Source organism: Clarias gariepinus, chromosome 12, assembly GCF_024256425.1.
Source record: "Clarias gariepinus isolate MV-2021 ecotype Netherlands chromosome 12, CGAR_prim_01v2, whole genome shotgun sequence".
Taxonomy (NCBI): domain Eukaryota; kingdom Metazoa; phylum Chordata; class Actinopteri; order Siluriformes; family Clariidae; genus Clarias; species Clarias gariepinus.
This window is the reverse complement of record NC_071111.1, coordinates 29,471,905-29,494,292: the sequence shown is the minus strand read 5'-3', so window position 1 is coordinate 29,494,292 and position 22,388 is coordinate 29,471,905. Positions and strand designations below refer to the sequence as shown.

The following is a 22,388-nucleotide window of genomic DNA, read 5'->3' as shown; positions in this document are numbered from 1 at the left end:
ACATTAAATATCTGTGAAATTGGCAGATATTGATCGAAACCTGGAAAATATGTTTTTTCTTTTTTGGCTGCCCTTTTTCTTTCCAGCTACTGCATTTCAAGGCCATGGCTGGAGACATAACTAACTCCCCGAAGACCAAGATAACGAGACACTCTGGAATCCTACTCCCCACCCCCTTCAAGGACAACTGGCGCTGACTATTACGGGATGTTACAGGCTTACAAACTGACACGCACGCACTCACGCACTCACAGAACAGCTACAGATAGACACTCTACCTTCCCCATATCCAACGCCTTCGTGTGCTTATTCCCTTCAGTGTGGGTAGGCGGAATCGGGACCAGCGCTCTTTAGCTGCAGGGACTGGAGCTGTTTGCCTACATTGGACATTTCCTATCCCCTGTACCCTCATCGTTGCAATGTTTATGTCTTGTGATTACATGTTTTTCTGTGCTTGTTGCTGAGGTATTTTTTCACCCCTGATCGCACACTGCCCTTTTCGAAGGACATTCTGGGAGGGGATTTTTTACCCTCGTTATCCTAATGTATCTTATTCCTTATTTTCTATGATGGCGCCGGTTAGGTGGCTGCCGTCGCGACTGTGTGGTCGCAAAAATCATTTCGCTGCATATTGTACTCTGTATGATTGTGCATGTGACAAATAACTTGAACTTGAACTTGATCTTGTAGAGTTACAGCTTTTAAGTCTGGCTCTGTGTTTTATTGATAATCAGTTATAATATACGGAGAACATTTTAGTCAGTGTCAGTCTGATTCCTAAAAAAAAAGTTGGTAAACACATTACTCAGATTGCAGTGGAGTAGTTCATTTGTGATGTGAACGTCATCTTATTAACCAGGTTACACATCTAAAGTGGTCTCTACACTGCCGAAACATTTAGGATGCAGATGAACTTTAAAGCAGAGGACTATAAAAGAGAAAGTGGAGTTACTGTGTCTTCTACCAAAGAAGATGCACAAGATAAACAGTGTGTTGAGTCACATCCCACATAAATGTAAAGCGAAAAAGAGCCCAATGTGTTCTCTGAATGTTTGTGTATTTATTGTGGCAAAATTGGGGCTAAAATTGTTGACTATAAAGTCTTAGTGATGCCACTTGTCTTGAATTGTTCTCCACATTGTCCACAGTGTTTTACAGCAGGAAATGAACAGATTTCAAAAGTTCATCACAGACACAGGGCTAGATCAAAACCAACAACACGAATGTGACTTGTTATTAACTACAGAGTGATTATTAACTGTCTCACTGCATCTTTCTGCTTCATCGTCCCACAGGAACAACCCAGCTATTAAAGAATTCCAGAAAAAGTTCAAATTAAATCTGATGAAGAAATTTCAGTGTGTGAATGGAGTGATGATGAACCTGGGAACCCAAACACTCCTGAATGAGATCTACACGGAGCTCTACATCACAGAGGGAGACAGTGGAGACGTCAATAAAGAACATGAGGTGAGACAGATCGAGGCAGCATCCAGGAGAATAACAGAGGAAACACCAATCCAATGCAATGACATCTTTAAGCCCTTATCTGAACAAGACGAACCCATCAGAACTGTGCTGACAAAGGGAGTCGCTGGCATCGGAAAAACTGTCTCTGTGCAGAAGTTCAGTCTGGACTGGGCTGAAGGGAAAACAAATCAGGACGTCCACCTCATATTTCCACTTCCTTTCAGAGAGCTGAATTTGATGAAGGACCAGAAACTAAGTCTGATGGAGCTCCTTTATGTCTTTTTTAAAGAAACAAAAGAAACCGAAATGTACAGTTTGGCAAATGTTCTATTTATTTTTGATGGACTGGACGAGTGTCGTTTTTCTCTAGATTTCCAGAACACAGTGAGTGTGTGCAATGTAACTGAACCAGTATCAGTGCCTGTGCTGCTGATAAACCTGATCAAAGGGAATCTGCTTCCCTCTGCTCTCATCTGGATCACCTCCCGACCAGCAGCAGCTGATCAAATCCTCTCTGAGTGTGTCCATCGAGTCACAGAGGTACGAGGGTTCAATGACCCACAGAAGGAGGAGTACTTCAGGAAGAGGATCAGTGATCAGAGCCTGGCCAATAACATCATCACACACCTGAAGTCATTAAGAAGCCTCTACATCATGTGTCACATCCCAGTCTTCTGCTGGATTTCAGCCGCTGTTCTAGAGAGAATGTTGTGTGAAGCAGAGAGTGGAGAGGTCCCCAAGACTCTGACTCAAATGTACATACACTTCCTCATCATTCAGATAAACATCATAAGAGAAAAGTACTTAAAGGAGCAGGAGAATGATGAAGAAATACTTCTTAAACTGGGACAACTGGCTTTTGAGCAGCTGAAGAAAGGGAACCTGATCTTCTATGAGGAAGACCTGAGAGAGTGTGGCATTGATGTGAGAGAAGCAGCAGTGTACTCAGGTGTGTGTACGCAGATGTTCAAAGAAGAGTTTGGGCTTCACCAGAGTAAAGTGTACTGCTTTGTTCATCTGAGTATTCAGGAACACCTCGCAGCTCTGTATGTGCACCAGATGTTCATGATGAAAAAGAAAAACACTCTCGAACAAAATTTGCACACTAAATGGAGGGCAAAAGTAAGGGCAATCTCAAGTGTCCACAAGTGTGCTGTAGATGAAGCTTTAAAAAGTCAGACTGGACATCTGGATCTTTTCCTTCGCTTTCTCGTGGGTCTCTCACTGGAGCGCAATCAGAAACTCCTACAGACCTTAGTAACAAATACAGGAAGTAACTCCCTGAATATAAAGCGTTCAGTTCAGTACATTAAAAAGATGACCAAAGAAGATCTTCCTCCAGAGAAATCCATCAATCTGTTCCACTGTCTGAATGAACTGGATGATGATTCTCTAGTGAAGGAAATCCAACACTACCTGCAATCTGGAAAACGACGTAAACTCTCTTCTTCACAGTGGTCTGCTCTGGTGTTTGTGTTACTGACATCAGCACAGGAGCTGGAAGAGTTTAACCTGAATAAATATACCAGTCAAGATAAGATAACAGAATCTCTTCTTCTGAAGGTGATGCCTGTGATTGCAGCATCCAGAAAATCTATGTAAGTAAATCTGATTTTATCTCTTCTACTGTTAGTGTTGGATAGATAGATAGATATATGAATAGATATATACAATAGATAGATGCAATAGATAGATAGATAGATCCTAAAGGAAATTCTAAACATCTAGTAGTGATGAGGACAGTATCCAAAAAACAGGTTTGTAGATGTGATTCCACACTATATAGCTTACAGATACAGTAGTCAGTAAGTACAATGTAAATGTGAGAGCTGACCAAAGTCACTAGTACAATGCTGAACTACAAGAGTACAGTGATACCTCAGTATAGAAATTTTAATTGTTCCGGAGGCGAGTAATAACTTAAAAACAATATTTCCAAAACTGGCCAGGTATTGTGGCTTGTGGTTCTTCCCCTCAAAAACCTTTTCACATGATGAACACAAAAGACGCAACCAATGTATATACAGTGGCACATTTTTATTCATTTAGTATACAGTACAACACTTTCCAAAAACATTATTCCACCTCAGCATCCTGTCTTTGGTCTGGGTCAGGCCAGAGGATCTCGTCCACATCACAGACTATAGTGGCCCTAGCCAGGCAGCGGGGATTAAAATCCTCTTGCATGCCTGATTCACCCCTGGCATGCATCCACTGATATGTCTAGGCAGGCTTCTTCCATGGCCTGGAGGAGGTAAACATGGACATAAGGTTCTGTCGTACACTTTCCACCGCCATGCGGAAAATAACTCCTCTATCGGGTTTATAAAGTGAGAGTATGCAGGCAGAAAGATGTTAGAAAATCTTGAGTTATTGGTAAACCAGTTATAAACCAGAACAGCGCGATGGAAGCTGACGTTATCCCAAACAGTAACGTAGTGAGGCTACTCTGGCTGTGTTGGTTCCCTGTAGTCCAGCTGGAACATATGACCCCTCATTGGCTGATGGCTGCACACATAGTGACACTCCCTACACGCTGACCAGGGACATTTACAATAGCCCGATGGCCAATTATTTTCCTTCCCCTTCTTCTCCTTTTGGTCAGGTTTAAACCTGCCTCATCCACAAAAATAATTTCATGGGGAACAGGCTGTCCTTTAACCTCAAAGATTCTCTGCAAAGCACATAACACAGTAAATCGCTACCCTGAACCACAGTTTGAGTGCAGAAATGGCAGCATAAACTGCCATGCTGTGATGAAACACAATACTTCATACAATATCAAAACTCATACCTGAACATATTCCACTCGTTGGTTTTTCACTCTGTCAGAGTTTCGTTCAAAAGGGACGCAGTATGCCTGTTTCATCCGGAATTGGTTCTTTCGGAGGATGCGGTCAATTGTCAATTGAGAGGCTGATGGCATTTATCCATTTAAAATGATCATCCTTAATCACTCTCCTTTGAATCTCTCGCAGGCGGATTACATTATTGGCAATTAACATGTTTCTCTTACTCCTCCGACAAAAGCCTTAACCTGCCTCCACCAGGTGGTTGTCCCCGTGTCCTATCAAAAATAGAAGCACTCATTACTGTAACTTGTCACACATCCTTTTTACAGGAAAAAAATAAACATACTGAAACTCAAAAAACTTACTCAGAAACTCAAAAGTTACTGTACACAGGAGTCTTACTGCAAGTACACCTATCTGTTTTCCTCCCTGAAGGTTCTGATGATGGAACTGAAGTGAAGCGACTTAAATTTGGCTGTAGTCGTTGCTCAGCCTCCATCATAGTCATAGCATGGACAAGGACATGGTCAACTAAAGTGGCCTTTGCTCTTCCTCTTCCTTGTCGCCATCGTCCTCGACCTCTTCTCCCTCTTCCTTCACCATGTCGTCCTCCTTCCCCTTCCCTCACCACATCCTCCTCCTCGTTGACCTCTTCCTTCACCACCTCTTCCTCCTCCTCCTCCTCGTTGACCTCTTCCTTTGCATCTCTTTGGATCCATTGTTTCCAACCTGAATGAGCTGACTTTGGCCCTTTTATCTATTCATCAAAGTTTCTGATTGGTGTGATAAATTTTGACTCCACTTTTTTCCACTTGGTTAATTGTGTGCTAATTGAGCTCAAGCTGTTCTGACTTAAGTTAACATTATTTAATGCTAGTGCTTTCTAAATGATCACATGGTGTAAGCACAAAAAAAATTAGGGATTTGTGTGTAGAGTTTTGCAATAACAGTTCACCAAATCTGACTCATGTGTTAAAGCTCGGGAATTGTGTTTATAGTTCAGGGAAATAGGAGTGCTTTTTGAAAAATATTATGGTTTTGAAATTTTAGCTCAGAAGATTGGTTATAGTGTTTTAGCAATCGAAAAAAACTGTAAGCTGCTAACTTTTTATATGCCGTTGTACACTTTATAATCTGTTCTCATGGATTTAGTTTTTACTTTTGTAAAACTTTCTGTCCAAATCACGAGTGGAATCCTGGTGACACAGAGAGGTCAGCTGACCATGTTTAGAGAGAAGCCGCAAATACGGCAAGAGGCCAACGCAGCATTGTTGCTTATACACATTTTTTTTGTCAATTCAACTTTATTTATATAGCGCTTTTAACAATTGTCATTGTCTCAAAGCAGCTTCACAAAGATGAAAGAAATTAAAAAAAAAATAATAATAATAATAAAATAATAAAATATTAATAATAATAATAAATTGTGTATGTGTGAGAAAAATGTGTCTAGATAATAACGAGATAAATGAATGAAATTTCTCTGATGAGCAAGCCAAGGATGACGGCGACAGTGGCAAGGAAAAACTCCCTGAGATGGCAATAGGAAGAAACCTTGAGAGGAACCAGACTTAAAAGGTATACACTGTATAAATGCAGATCATTTACTGCTTTCTGTTTCACCCAAATGAGGATGGGTTCCCTGTTGAGTCTGGTTCCTCTCAAGGTTTCTTCCTATTACCATCTCAGGGAGTTTTTCCTTGCCACTGTCGCCCTCGGCTTGCTCACCAGGGACAAACTGACCATTTTGATTCATACAAATTCACATTTCATACAAACCTAAATAATTCTTTTGACTATGTAAAGCTGCTTTGCGGCAATGAAAATTGCTAAAAGCGCTATACAAATAAAATTGAATTGAATTGAATTGAAAAAGGGAACCCATCCTTATTTGGGTGATAACATAGAGATGATATAACACCATGTGTGATATGCAGCTGAGAGTACAATATAACAGATTCATTAAATTAACATGAAGTCCAGTTCAGCATTGGGATGAGTCAGTAGGTGCAGAGGGCAGATGGGGTCTGGATCACTGGGAGCACAGGAGCAGGATGTGTAGCTCCAATCATAAGGCAGAATTCAGCTGGAGCTGGTCCTTCTCTGGATGCCTCAGGATCCTCGCAGGGTTGGCCTTTGTCTACTGAAGCTGGTACAATCTCCAGATGCCTCGGTATGGGTAGAAAAGTACAGAACAGATGGAGAGAATTAGCGTAGTTGCCATTCAGGATAGATGTACTGAAGTATGAAGTTATGGGATGAGTTACGCGTATGCCAGATTAAAGAGATGCGTCTTGAGTCTACTTTTAAACTGGGAAACTGTGTCTGCTCCCCGAACACTGTCTGGAAGGCTATTCCAAAGTTTTGGAGCTAAATATGAAAAAGCCCTACCCCCTTTTGTAGATTTTGAAATTCTGGGAACTACCAGAAGTCCAGAGTTTTGTGATTTTAAGGAGCGTGGCGGATTATAGCGTTTTAGAAGACTGGTTAGGTATGTGGGAGCTAAACCATTTAAAGCCTTGTATGTAAGTAATACTATTTTGTAATTAATTCAAACCTGAACAGGTGGCCAGTGCAGGGATAATAATATTGGGGTTATATGATCATATTTTTTGGATCTGGTGAGAACCCTGGCGGCTGCATTTTGGACTAACTGAAGCTTGTTTATTGAGGATGCAGGACAATCACCTAGTAATGCATTACAATAGTCCAGTCTGGAGGTCATGAATGCATGAACTAGCTTTTCTGCATCAGATACGGATAAGATGCTCCTAAGTTTGGCGATATTTCTAAGATGGAAAAAGGCTGTTTTTGTGATATTGGAAATATGATTTTCAAAGGACAAGTTACTGTCTAATATTACGCCCAGGTCTTTTACTGTTGAGCTGGTAGTAACAGTACATCCTTCTAAACGCAGGCTGAATTGTGAAAGATGTTATGTGCTGGTATTGGGCCGATGAGTAATATCTCTTTCTTGTCTGAGTTTAGTAAAAGGAAGTTATTGGTCATCCAATCTTTTATGTCCTGGACACACTCGGTTAATCTAGACAATTTAGGTATTTCGTCTGGTTTTGTTGAGATATATAATTGGGTATCATCAGCATAACAATGGAAACTAATCCCATGTCTTCTAATGATGTTACCCAGGGGAAGCATGTATATTGAGAACAGCAGAGGTCCTAAAACTGACCCTTGTGGGACCCCATATTTCACTGGCATTACACCAGACAGTTCTCCATTTAGGTCTACAAAATGGTATCGATCAGACAGGTATGATCTAAACCATTTTAATGCCTTTAATTTAGTCCCTGAATACCTATGTGATTTTGTAAGCGATCTATGAGAATGTTATGATCTATAGTGTCGAATGCAGCACTATGATCAAGCAAGACTAGAATTGAGGTGCAGCCTTGGTCCGAAGCTAAAAACAAGTCGTTTGCAATCTTAACTAGTGCAGTTTCTGTACTATGATGGGGCCTGAGACCTGATTGAAATTCTTCAAGGATGTTGTTTTCCTGCAAAAATGTGCATATTTGAGCTGATGCTACTTTTTCTAATATTTTTGATATAAAGGGTTTGAAATCGGTCTATAAATTATTTCATTTGCGTCCAAGTTAGATTTTTTAAGAAGCGGCTTAATAACTGCCAACTTGAAAGGTTTAGGGACGTGACCTAGATATAATGAAGAATTAATAATGTTTAAAAGTGGCTCTCCAACCGTATGCATTACTTCTTTCAAAAATCTGGTTGGGATTGGGTCTAACAGGCACGTTGCTGAATTAGCTGAGGTGATAAGTTTATAAAGCTCTTCCTGTCCTACACCTGTAAAACACTGAAAAACTAAATGTGAAACTTTAGGCTGAACTAGATCATGAGATGCTATTAGAGGTTGAACTTCCGTTATTTTCTTCCTTATGCTTATGCTTTTTTTTTTCCTTAAAGAAGTCCATAAAATCTTCACTACTAAAATGTTGTGGAGTACTCTCTGCAGGCATCTTAGGTTTTGTTAGGCGGGCTACTGTACTAAATAAGAACTTGGGATTGTTTTGATTTCTTGCTATCAGTTGGCTAAGATGCTCGGTCCTAGCCGTTTTTAGAGCCTGTCTATAGCTGCACATACTGTACTGTCTTTAAACGCAATTCGAAAAACTTCTAATTTAGTTTTTCTCCATTTTTGCTTAAGGTTACGAGTTGCTCTCTTTAGGGCGCGAGTATGACTATTGTACCAAGGAGCAAGTGTTTTATCTCTAACTTTTTTTAATCTGATGGGAGCAACAGTGTCTAATGTTCTGGTAAATATAGTACCCATGCTGCTAGTCATTTCATCCAGATCGTCCGCATTTAGGGGTCTAATAAGAATTTGGGACAGATCCGGCAGATTACTTGTGAATCTGTCTTTAGTAGTCGGATTCATATTTCTAACAAATCGATAACGTGGGGGGACACAGCTAATCTGTTCTACGGGTAGAGTATATATCAGGAGGTGATGATCTGTGACCTCACTTTGAGGTAAAATCTCTATATTAGTGACATCTATACCATGAGATATAATTAAATCTAGCGTATGATTACAGTGGTGAGTTAATCAATTTATATTTTGTTTAACCCCAAAGGAATTTAGTAAGTCCATAAATGCGAGGGTTAAAGTGTCGTTAGTATCATCTACATCATAGGTCGGCAATTAGCGGCCCCCGGGCCACATGTGGCCCGCAAGCAAAAACATCTGGCCCGTGAGATTGTTTAAACTAGATAATCAAAATAAATAAATGATATTTTTTTTTAAATCGGACTGACAGTCTCAAAAAAAGCTCTTTGTTTGGAAACCTCATTTTTCAGAACAGAAATATTGCAATCTATCTAAATTCCTCTTTGTTATATCTGGATACGAGGGTAAATAAGCGCATCAGCGAGGTGCAGAGCGAACGCTCAACATGCAAAAACAAATGACGTCTTGTTGTGCTTTGCGAGCACCCAGGGGTCCGTTCTTCGTCTGTCTCTAACTCAGTTAGCTGGATTTGATTGTTGTGAATTTGTCCTGATTATGGATTGTTTCGTTCTTCGATGCGCTTCTCGCATTTGCTGTCATAGCAACATATCCGTAAGCTTGAACCTGCTCAGAAGCAGGTTGATTTCATGTAAACAGGATTTAGCCTGCGCTCCTGGCGGGTTATGATTGGTTGAAATGGTGAGGTCACATCTGATTGGTTAAAGAGCACGACTCACGCGGACTGACTCACGTGGGAAAAGAAAAGGATCTTGCATATATCCTTGCATCTTGCACATTTATTTTTCAGGGGTTTGTCATGAATATGCAAATAAATAATTATATATAATAAAAATAAATATTTTATAATGATAAATTATATAAACGAAACTAATTTTATAACAAACAATATAAAAGTATACATGTATTTCAAAAATATTAATATTTCTATTTTTTCATATACAACATTTATTTTCATATACAACATTTATTTTCATATTGCTTATTTTATTTCATTGTCTCATGTAATTTGTAAAGCATTAACCTCTAAATTTATGTTTTAATATAATATTTAATAGCGATTATGTTGGGGGGCAATCCATGGCAGGGGGCATTTCTGCGCATAACACGTGTTACAAAAAAAAATGGAGCTGCTCTTTTTCCATTTCGTCAACCAATAGCAGGGCTTGTCATCAGTGAGTAGACAACTCAATCCAGCTATACTAATCATCAACAACAGGTGTGCTTGAAGAACCAACCTAGCCGGATCGTAATTAGCACGATGATCTCATCTTAGATGTGTCAGTTTATCTCGGATCTCGGTTCTGTCATTTTACGAGCGCCTACCATTCATCCTCCCCTATTAATTCAATAAATTAGCCAATGTTTTGGTCGTGGCCCGCCATGTAATGGCTTGGAAAAAATCTGGCCTGAGGCCAAACTTAATTGCCGACCCCTGATCTACATGAATGTTAAAGTCTCCTACTTTCAACACTTTGTCAACAATTAGGTCTGATAGCAGATGTCCAAATTCTTTAAGAAAATCGGCATATGGCCCTGGGGGTCTGTACACGGTGGCCATTGTAAAATATAGCGCGGGTTTATTATGTATTTTACTGAGTGCAACATTAATGACGAGCACTTCAAATGAGTTAAACCTGGGCCTTATTTTCTGAGTAACCGTGAGTACATCATTGTAGATAGTGGCGACACCACCACCGCGACCGGTTAGACGGGGCTCGTGCTTATAAAAATATCCTGACGGAGTAGACTCATTCAGACCAATATATTCATTTGGTTTAAGCCAGGTTTCGGTGAGGCAGAGTGCATCAAGGCAATAATCCGAGATCATTTCATTAACAATAAGTGCTTTAGGCGCACGGGATCTAATGTTGAGAAGTCCAAACTTTTAGAGGTAGATTTCGATTACTTATTTGGCCTCTTTCTGGTTTAATGGTTACCAGATTGTTTCGGCTGGATTTAACGAATATATTCTTTTTTCTCACTATTCGGGGAACAGACACAGTTTCTATAGTACAAGCTATGTGTGTGCGTCTATTAGTATGGTGGGTTGTATTGTGGCTGATATCTAAAGAATCTGAGGTATGACTTACCGCCAGTCAGATGGTTCGTAATGTCCTGGAGATGTTGTCAGAGAGGACCGCTGCTCCAGCTCTGCTAGGGTGCAGGCCATCAGTGTGGTAGAGCCTAGGACGCTCCCAGAAAACATTCCAGTTATCAACAAAGGGTAATCTCTGTTGTTGACACCAAGATTGTAACCATTCGTTAAAGGCAAATAATCTACTGAACCTCTCGATTCCTCGCTGAAATCGGAAGTGGTCCAGATACGAAGATCTTTGTCGTGGGTGATGTGCTGCGGACCTTCTCAACCAGGCTTCTGAAGTCCTTCAAGATCTCAGTCTGCCTCAGCCTGATGTCGTTCGTGCCAGCATGAAGAACCACAGCTCGAATGTTCTTCCTCAGGGCCGCAGGCACCTGTGCAGCAACATCAAGAACACGTGCACCAGGTAAACAGCGCGTGTACGCCTTACCTTTAGCTGTGGTAGCACGCACGTGCCGGACAATGGAGTCTCCGATGACCAGCGCGTCGTCTGCCGTCTCGCGGAGAGGAGCGAAGCGGTTTCGGGTCGAGATTTCGAAGACTGGTGGTGGCGGAGGAGGAGAGGTCCTCGCCCGGGGCTTGGTGTGCGTCTTCCGCTGCTGCAGTATCCAGGCCTCGTGGTATCCCGGCGCCGGGGTGAAGGAAACCTGGGCGGGCTGCGTCCTCTGTGCGTTGGACCTGGGCAGAGAAGCACGCGGGGTTGAGGTCGTCGGAGAATTCTCATGCCGAGAATTTACCTGGGACAGGTGAGCGTCAGTCCGCGACGATTCCAGCGTGGCTTTCCGCTGCTGTAGCCGGGCCAGCTTCACCTGTAGGTCGCGGATCAGCTTCTCCACGGCCTCCATCTCCAAGTCCACCGAGTACAGCTCCAATGTCTCCTCACCTGCACACAGAGGCAGAGACCCAACCGACATGGTGTCTAAAAATAGAAATAACCGGTGTGCAAGAGCGTAAACAAACTTGTGATAGCCGGGCTAACGGGCTAGCGATGCTAATGGAAAGCCGACTAGAAGCGGTGTGCTGCAAAACAATTTAAACTTATACGATATAAACTTATACGATAACGCGCGTTTCGAGTGAATATATTATAAGGTAGTATGAAATATTTATCTGTTATATGTTACTCTTCGTAAGGGGACGAAAAAGTTGCCATTTTTTCCCCCAGCGCTGTGGAATCTGTGAATCCTTCTGTCTCTTTACGGTTCTCACCTTTGGGACAGTGTCACAGGACAGCGATTTATTATCATTGTGCTCCTGGAAGGGACCGATACAATACTTACACACACACACACACACAGTATACAGAACTCTAGACTATACAGCTATTCACATACACACCAAAATGTTTTGTATATAGTTGTAAGTAGTGGTATTTTGTGCACTGCAGGGTCTGTGTTATATGATACACATTTGGGTTTGGTATATTGAGTGTTTGTGTGTCATTTGTGTTGGGTTTTGTTATCACCAGTAGACGAGATAAAACTCTTGTGTTTTGTAATGTCTGTGGATTAATTAATACAAGCGTCACAAACGTTCTTGGGACCCACAATGCTGTCTTTAAATCTTGCTTAAAATGGCAAAAAAAAATTATCCAAAAAATATATAAACTCGCTTCGCTTGGATTTCCACTTGATGCAGATAAGTTTTGATCAGCTACTGGAAATACGTGCAACCGGCTCGGTCACTGAAAATGTGAATGTCATGTGAACGCCATGTGAAAATGCTTTACATGGCGAAACAAATTTCTTGCTAAATTTTAGTTCTTAAGGCAAAAATTTGCTAAACATATTTGTTTACTTAACCTTTAGGGGTCTGTGGGGGTTTTGGAGCCCTAAAGAGGTTCTGACGTGTCCTGACACTTGTGTATTTTTCAGTTACTTATAAACATATTCATGTCTAAAGTCTAATTACACTGTTTTCACCACAGACTGGGCTACAGTAATACAGTATGTATGTCCGAGTTTGTATTTTGGAGATATACAGTGGAACCTTGGATTGTGAGTAACGCGGTTTGCGAGTGTTCCGCAAGACTAACAAAAATTTGTAATGTTTTATTTGGAAAACAAGTCTTAATATACTAGTATCGTGTATCACGCATGTGCTTCTTTTGAGGCCGAGCGTCACGGGATCACAACTAAGCCAATGGTTTTTCTCTCCCTTGTGCTGCGGAATTGTGGGTCATTGTCTCACCTGCTGGGTCTTCGTGCCCGTCTCTCACTAGTATATTCAACATCCGTGCGCGCATGTACTGTTTACCCATTTTTCACTATTCTGCCCTAACCTTAGTCCCTTTTATTTTTTCCCAGAATCAGTTGTGGTTCAGTTGGAGTGAACGGTGTGTCAGCTCTGGTGTCACTGTTCAGCTCAGAATCCTCAGGACTGAGAGAAGTGCATCTGACCCTGGAAACACTCGATCTGTCCGGGAATAAAGTGGAAGACTCAGTAGTGAAGGATCTCTCTGTTGTACTGGCGAATCCTCACTTTAAAGTAAAGAATCTGAGGTAAGATCATCTCTCTGAGAGTCACATGACCTGCTCCTCACTAACACACATTCTCTAACAGTGAGACTGAAGCAGAGGTTTTAGGTTCAACATCACTCACACCCAGATTTCCCCCATGGGCCAGTTGACGCTGCTTACTATTAGATTTTTTGGAGAAAATGTTCAGAACAACCCTCTTGCTCGCCTTCCCAATTTATTTAGGACAGTTTCACACATATTGCTCATTTGCACACTTCTGGACATATAGGTTTTATATCTATATTATTGTATTTTTTAATATTTTATTCTACTTTTCTTATAGTTAAGCTATTTATTTATTTTTTGCTTCTTTTCTATTTCTCTTTATTTCTTGTTAATAGTTTTTTTTTTTTTTTTAAGGTCACAGGCGGTCGTATAAGCATTTCACTGCATATCGTACTGTGTATGTGACAAATAAAATTTAAATTTGCATTTAATAACCTTAAAAATAGCTTTGGATGCCCCCGAGTGGCACAGTGGTCGCTGGTTCGATCGCTGGTTCGATCGCCGGGTGATGCTGTTACCTCTCACAGCTGGAAGCCTAGAGAGAGCTGATTGGCCGAGCTCTCTCAGGGGGGAGGGATGAGAGGTACTTGCGCTCCCACATTAATCACGGCTCTACAGCCAATCGGGGGCATCTGTGAGCTCGCGCACGCGGAAGGAGCGGCTAGCGCTTTCCTCCTTCCTAACGGTGCGTGAGCGAGCAGTTCGAAAAGATGCGGTCAGCTGACTTCACGCGGTTCGGAGGAAACACGGGATAGTCTTCGGCCCTCCCGGCTGAATGGTAGTAGTAGCCTTAATGTGGGAGCCCCCTAGTGACGGGGAGGAATTGGACACGATTAAATTAGGAGAGAAAATCGGGAAAAAATCCAAAAAAAGAAAAATAGCTTTGGACATTTTAGCTTTGTGGAGTTTTTGAACTAAACCGTTTTGATCATCTAACATAGCAGGAATTATTTATTGTTGCACTCTCTGGTATCACCCAAATATGCGTTGGTTCTCTTCTAAGTCTGGTTCCTCTCAGTGGTTTCTTCCTCATGCCGTCTCGGGGAGCTTTGTCCTCACCACAGTCACCTCCATCTTGCTCTTTATTGACCAAATTCATAAATTGGAGCAAAAAGCTGTAAAAAAAACTACTGCATATCGTTTTCTAAAATGAAAGATGTTTAAAAGGATCTTAAAAACAAATTTTAAAAACACTTCTTTAAAGTAAATTCTAAGCCAATATAAACATCTGTTGATGAAGTGTGTGTCATTGTGTTTCTCTACAGGTTGCATGATTGTGGTGTCTCAGATGAAGGCTGTGCTGCTCTGATTTCATCTCTGAGATCAAACCCCTCACACCTGAGAGACCTGGATCTGTCGAAGAATAATGTAGGAGACTCAGGAGTGAAGTTTCTTTCCACTGTACTGGAGAATCCTGACTGTAAACTGGAGATACTGTGGTAAGATCATCATACTCACATTCATGCCTGAATCTCTAGTGTGAAAGGAGCCTCTCTCTGACTAACTATGACGACGTTACTGAAAGGGATTTAAATTTGTATCCGAGCTTTTGTACGATAGTCAGATTATCATTGTGAATAACTGCGACGCCTCCTCCTCTACCAGTTAGCCGAGGCTGGTGTATGTAGCTGTATCCAGGAGGACTAGCTTCATTTAGAGCTACATACTCGTCCTGTTTAATCCAGGTTTCTGTTAAACAGAGTAAATCAAACTCCTGATCTGTGATAGTTTCATTAACAATAACTGCTTTAGATGTGAGAGATCTAATATTTAACAGTCCTAGCTTCAGATCAGAGGTGCTGTCTGTGTATTCAGTGTGATCTGAATTTGTGGTATCTATGTTAATTAAATTACTAAAACAGACTTTCTGGGTCTTTCTAAAGTTTTGCTTAGCTCGGGGAACAGACACAGTATGTTTAATATAGTGAACTCTGAGTGACGACTCTATGCAGCTAGCAGACGGTTGGTTTAGCCTGTCTGTCTGCTCCCTGGCCTGGGCTCTGGATTGTCACCGATTTAACTTTAACTTTTTATATTACAAAAAATGAGAGCAGCACCTTCCTGAGTGGGATGGACACCGTCCCGCTCTAACAGGCCAGCTTTGCCCTTAAAGGTTTTCCAATTGTCTATAAAGCCCACATTATTTTCGGAGCACCACCGGGACATCCAGCGGTTCAGCGACCATAACCTGCTGTAAGCTGTCACCACATAACATTGGGATGGGGCCAGAAACATCGGACATAGCCTTCGCTAATTTAAACCTCTGAAAAGTTACTCTTACTAACCTCTGATTGACGAGGTGTATATCAGTTGCTCCTGAATGTATCACTATCTTAGAGAGCCTATGCAGCAAGCGTAGCCAAGCTGGAAAATAAATGTGAAGACTTGGAGTCTAGGTCGCGCCGTAACAATGTTAGAATAGTGGGAGTACCGGAGGACCCTGACACGTGCACCACTGCGGCCGTGGCCTCCTTGCTAAAGGAACCCTTTAATCTGGAGAAGAAGCCGCTTTTGGATCGTTCCCACAGGACCCTCCAACCCACACCTAAGCCCGGCGACCGTCCACGAGCTATTGTATGCAGGTTTCATTATCATACTGACTGTGTTGACATTTTATGGCGCACTAGAGAACGCTGACAGATTAAAGTTGGAGACCAGACCATCTCAGTCTTTCCTAACTACACTGCCAAGATAGCACGCGTTCGGGCTGCATTCAATACGGTCAGGCAGCAGCTCCGTGGCATTGAAGGTGTTTGGTACGGCCCGTTTCATCCAGCGCGACTTCGCATCACATATAAGGATGTTGAGAAGAACTTTGTGTCAGCAGAGGAAGCCAGTGATTATGTAAAAACTGTGATCTCTGGGTGAGCATCAATAGCCCCTCAGTTTGGTGCTATAATGCTGCTAAGTGTTTACACTCTCATTAGGGTTAACGCTACATGCGCATTTTTAATTATTATTATATATTTTTTAACTGTGTTGCTCTAACTACCGTACTGTCTGTTTGCTTTTTTTATTCACACTTTTATATAATAAGTCTAAATCGTATATTATACTCTTGTACTCTGGATTAGTCCAGCACAATCTTTTCTATGCTTACTGCATCTATTTGCACAGGACTTGTTTATTTGTATTTTTACGTATTTTTGTTTTGTTGGAATGTTCACCTTCTGAGGAAACAATATTCTGTACTGTGAGTTTTTGATATAACGTATTTATAGTTACACGCACACTGGTATACAGTGTGGAAGTCGGTGGGAGGTTTTTCTCTCGCTTTTGTTTGTTTTGTTTGGGCTCCAGTTAGTCCATTCACTTTAGTGGATCATTTTTGCTGTCTCCACTGCTGTCTCCTTTGTTCTTTTATGTGAAGACTTTGGGTGTATTTGTGTTTAGGGGTATTTGAAGGTGTGTGTGTGTGTTGGATGGGGGGGTGTCCCATTTCGGCTCTTAATGACCACTGGCATTTTGCCTATTGTGTTTTTTTTTTTTGAATGGTTAGTGGCAATATAGATCCCAGCATTGCTGGGTCAGGCATGCCTCTTAGATTCATTAGTGGAATGTCAGAGGTATGGGTAACCCTGTTAAGAAATCTAAGGTTTTCACACACTTGAACCGTCTAAATTCTGATATAGCATTTTTACAGGAGACTCACCTTCGCATTAAAGATCATTATAGGTTATATAGCCCTTGGGTAGGTCAGGTCTTTCACTCAAACTTTAATTTGAAAGCTAGAGGGGTCACCATTCTCATTAATAAGAAAGTTCAATTCTCATCGACCAATGTTATCGCTGATAGGAATGGTAAGATACATCATTGTTGCTGGTACCCTAATGCAAAAAAAAGTTTTGTTGGTAAATGTATATGCCCCAAATTTTGATGATGCTGAATTCGCTAATAGATTGCTGAGTAACATCCCCTTCTTGGATACCCAGCCGATCCTCGGTGGAGATCTGAATTGTGTTTTTGGAATCTTGGATCGATATAATCATATACTCGTAATCTGACTCCATCATCTATGTCTAAAATATTTTCAGATTTTATGAAACAGAACGATCTTATTGATCCATGGAGATTTTGCAACCCTTCAATCAAAAAATTTTCTTTTTTGCACCATTCTTATTCCAGGATTGATTACTTTTTTATTGACAGAACTCTTAATTCGTGTGTTAATTCTTCTGACTATTCTGGTATTGTAATATCTGATCATTTACCTCTGCTATTGGATATTCAACTTTCTACCTATAAATGTAACCCACCACTTTGGAGATTTAACTCTCTTCTTCTGGCAGATAAAGAATTTATTGAATTCATTTTAAGTTCTATTGAGGATTTCTTGTCCTTCAATCAAAACGATTCAGTTTTATATTCTCTGCTATGGGAGACACTTAAATGCTACCTGAGAGGTCAAATTATTTCTTATTCTGTTCTTGCTAATAAAAAGAATAATGCCAGGCTTAAGAACTTACATCTGCGATTAGTAACCTTGATCAAAGTTATGCACTCAACCCTTCTCCAGAATTACTGAAGCAGCGTCTTGATTTGCAAGCAGAATTTAATCTAATGTCAACTAAAGAGGCAAAACGCTTGTTACTACGCAGTCGTGGCTCATATTATGAATATGGCGACAAGGCAAGTCGCTTGTTGGCACATCAGCTACGACGACAAGCCACCTCGCGTTTAATACCTAGTATTAAAAACACTTATGACACGATTACCACAGATCCCTTTGAAATTAATTCTACCTTTAAAGCATTTTACGCTTCGTTATTTTAGTCAGAATTTCCTACGGACAAAGCTAAAATTAATGAATTTCTTCATAATCTTTCAAACCCTGTTATTGATACTAATATTGCCGGGCAATTGGACTCCCCTTTTTCCGTTGAAGAAGTATCAAATGCTATTACAGCTATGCAGTCTAATAAAGCCCCAGGCCCAGATGGGTTTCCAATTGAATTTTATAAAACATTTATTGGTAAACTGGCACCAGTGCTTTTATCTGTGTTTAATGAATCCTTGAAAAGGGGTTCATTACCACCAACTTTCACACAAGCCACTATAGCGCTCCTTCTCAAAAATGACAAAGATCCAACCTCCTGTGGTTCCTTCAGGCCATTATCTCTGCTTAATGCCGATGCAAAAATGTGACTGATCTAAAGTAATTGCATTTCGCCTAGAGGGTGTGCGTCCTGGTATTATATCTGAAGAGCAAAATGGCTTTATAAAGGGACGTCAATTGTTTTTTGAAACTCGTACACTCTTTAATGTTATTTACTCAAAGCATCTATCTGAACTTCCCAAACTTTTAAAATTTTAGTTTCAGTCGATTCCCTTATTTTTACCAAAACATTTTTTGTCTCACTGGACAAGATTATTGGTTCTTTCATTTGGGGAGGGAAGTCACCTAGGGTTTGTAAAACTTTACTGCAGAGATGCAAATTCAGTGGAGGACTTGCATTACCTAATTTTTTAGCTTACTACTGGGCTGCTCACATCCATAAACTTTGCTACTGGTTAAAATCTTCTGGTTCTGAATCCTCTTGGTGTAAATTGGAGCTACCATCCTGTAAGGGATCTTCTATACCGGCTCTGCTCTATTCCTCTTTACCCATAAAACCCTCTCTGTATACTGATACTCAGGTGGTTCTTAACACACTCAAGATCTGGTTTCAGTTTAGACGGCACTTTAAATTTGTAAGGGCATCTTCCTCGGGTCCTCTAAACATGTTTTTTCTATGCCCTGAGCTAGAAGATTTCTGGACGGTTTATTTTGCTATTATGTCAACTGTTCTTGGGGTAACTCTCCAACCTTGTCCTCTGATTGCTATATTTGGGATTCCTGATCGCTCACTTACACTTAATTCTACACAAATGGATATCATAGCTTTCTCATCCTTATTAGCGAGACGTCTATTATTGTTGGAAGTCTGCTAAACATCCTACTATCTCCCAGGGGTGTTCTTTGTTTTTTGAGTGTTTCTGTTTAGTTTTTTTTTTTTAAATATATAAATATATTTATTTAGAAAAATTAAGAAAGGTAAATTGTATGTCTGTAACTGCAAGTACTGTATTGTTTTCCTTTTTTTAATGAAAATATTTGCAAAAAAAAAAACGTTTGGTTTAGAACACTGGTGTACAATCAGGTTTAAGGATTTTGGAACAAAGTAAATTTTCACACACACACGCACTCTCACTTACACACACACACACACACACACACACACACACACGATATGGGGTCATAAATAATGGAACAAACGGCTGACAAGTAATTACATGGACAGGTGCGGCCGGTTCCCTCATTACTCCATGATTAATTAAGCAGATCAAAGGCCTGTAGGTGGTTCTGAGTGTTACATGTGCATTTGGTAGCTGTTCATTCAAACCCTCAACATGAAAAGCCTGCTAAAAAAAAAAAACAATGTTCCTGTCACAGAGGGCTTTGGGAGTGGTTAATATAAAATGATTCATGTTCATGGTGAAGAAGAACCTCCTGGGTTAACCTGGGCTTCACCCCTGTGTTCAAGATTCTGTACAGTGACACTGAGAGTGCAATGAAAGCTAACAGTGGTTTATGTGAACCTTTTAAAGTCTATAGGGGTATTAGTCAGAGCTGGTCTGTCCAGCATGCTATACTCACTAGCCATAGGAACTTTGCTGTTTAAGATAAAAAGTAAAACCTTTGGTCCATCAATACCAAGCTTCTAAACCACTTAGCATGAATACACTTAAAGGGAGAGTCTTAAATATCTGGGAGTGGACCTAGGGGACATTAACCATGTGAAAAAGAAATGAGAAGGCAAGTCGAGAGAATTAAAGAAAGTTGAGTTAATAAATAAATAAAAATGGCTTGTTCAAAAAAGTCGTACAAAGGAAGAACTTTGGTTATAAATCATTGCTATGGTACAAACTAGGCTGCATCAATCCACTTCCCAAACTAGTAGCGGCTCTACAGGCCATGTTAGTGGATTTATACTTGTAGAGTGTTTTATACTTATTTTAATTTCTTCACCTGGAGGACATACTGTAGCAGCAGGGATAGGGGCGCATACCTAGGGAGCCTACGGAGTGAGCGAGGAGCGACAACATGTTGAGGCGCGCACGCCCATTATAGACACATGCAGATGTTTTCAAAGTAACGTAATTAATAATCTGATTACTTTTTACATGTAATAATCAGTAACGTAATCAAAGTACAATTTTAAAGTAGTAATTAGTAATTTGTAGTAGATTACTTTTTTAAATAACTTCTCCAACACTGGAGACTAAAATAAAACTCTCTTTGTCTTGCTCTGATTAAAGGTCATAGTCAGTCTGTTCCCTGTTTTAGCTTCAGCTGCTGATGGTTTAATATCACACACAACAGATGAGAGAAACTAATTAAACTGTCAATCTAAATAATAAACTCATTTTACATTCACACTATCTTCAAAGTAAATCTGAAAGCAAGATAAAAAAGCTTATGGAGTGTGTCGTTGTGTCTACAGGCTGATTGGTTGTGGTGTCTCAGATGAAGGCTGTGCTGCTCTGACTTCAGCTCTGAGATCAAACCCCTCACACCTGAGAAAGCTGAATCTGTCCTATAATCATGTAGGAGACTCAGGAGTGAAGTGTCTCTCTGCTCTACTGGAGAATCCTCGCTGTAAACTGGAGACACTGAGGTAAGATTATATTATATATATTAAACCAGTAATACCAAAACATGATCTAATCCACCTCCAGGTCATAATAATAAACGATCAGGAAAAAACAATCACGATTTTGATTGATGTATAGACGCATCTCATTTCTGACGGAGATTCACGTGCATGTGTTTCCCTGCATTCAGATCACACTGTAATTTCATCCAATCAGATGCTAGAGGAGGGACAGTACCAGCCAATCAGAAGCTGGAGGGGGTACATGCTGACAACCTGTTTCTGATTGGCTCCTTTTCATGCTCTCCGTGTCCCTCAGTGCGCACGCGTCAAACTCTTACACTTTCTTCTGTTCTTTCGTTTAGCAGCGAGTATAGACTTTATCACTGCATGTGTTAGTTTGTGTTATTTTATTATCAGAATGAGGTAAATTTCTTACACACACACACACTAACATATATACTACTGTGTGAATAGAGACAGGTGTGCACAGTACAGTACAGTTGTAATTGGGATATAACTTTTATATAACTATTATAACTGATTTAGTAAAATAAACCTGACGTGTGGATTCTAGCTCTTACACAGAGACACTTTTTTTTTACTTGAGTGCAACAAAAGTTTTGGTTGAAAAACATGAGAATCATGTGGATCACAATTCCAGTTGAGAAAAATCCTGAATCCCATTTTAGCCTCCCTATTCCTCAGTCCACAACAAGACAAACTGTCTACAACCAGAGCAAAATCAGAGCTGCTCCTCTGCCTGAGATCAAAAGAGTGAAGTGTGTCATTGTGTCTCTACAGGTTGGAGTCGTCTGGTGTCTCAGATAAAGGCTGTGCTGCTCTGACTTCAGCTCTGAGATCAAACCCCTCACACCTGAGAGACCTGGATCTGTCCCATAATCATGTAGGAGACTCAGGAGTGAAGTGTCTCTGTGCTGTACTGGAGAATCCTCTCTGTAAACTGGAGACACTGAGGTAAGATCATCTCTCTGAGAGTCACATGACCTGCTCCTCAGTAAGTCACATTCTCTAATAGTGAGATTAAAGCAGAAGTTTTAGGTTTATTATCAATGTCAATGCTCTTCCTGCCGTAACCCTCCCATTATATCCGGGCTTGGGACCAGCACTGCATCCAGTGGCTGGGGTTTGGGGTTTGGCTGGGAATTGAAGACCCAGGCCTTCCGCATGGCAGATGAGAAACCTACCACTGATAACTAAAATAATATATGTTTTTTTTTTTAAAGTTTTTTTCCAAAGAATGCATTAAATATATTATGTCAGTAAAAGTGTATTTCACACTATGATGGTTGAACTTGAACCCTGACCTTCCAATCAGTAACTGTTTGAGCCACCACTGCC

At 40.6% G+C, this 22,388-nt stretch overlaps 3 protein-coding genes across 3 annotated transcripts in view; all 3 read left to right on the top strand.

Moving 5' to 3' along the window:
- LOC128534555 (NACHT, LRR and PYD domains-containing protein 12-like) overlaps positions 1-22,388 on the top strand; it is a 140,636-nt gene that overhangs the window by 27,332 nt on the left and 90,916 nt on the right. The window lies entirely within an intron of this gene.
- Positions 1-22,388, top strand: part of LOC128534130 (NACHT, LRR and PYD domains-containing protein 12-like) — a gene marked incomplete at its 3' end in the record, with an annotated part of 189,959 nt that overhangs the window by 129,174 nt on the left and 38,397 nt on the right. The window lies entirely within an intron of this gene.
- Positions 1,303-22,388, top strand: part of LOC128534538 (NACHT, LRR and PYD domains-containing protein 12-like) — a 57,797-nt gene continuing 36,711 nt past the window's right edge. Inside the window, exons 1-3 of the mRNA XM_053509005.1 lie at positions 1,303-3,068; positions 14,658-14,831; positions 21,831-22,004. Coding sequence (XP_053364980.1) covers positions 1,345-3,068; positions 14,658-14,831; positions 21,831-22,004 — 2,072 coding nt within the window. The 5' untranslated portion in view covers positions 1,303-1,344. The remainder of the gene's footprint in view (positions 3,069-14,657; positions 14,832-21,830; positions 22,005-22,388) is intronic.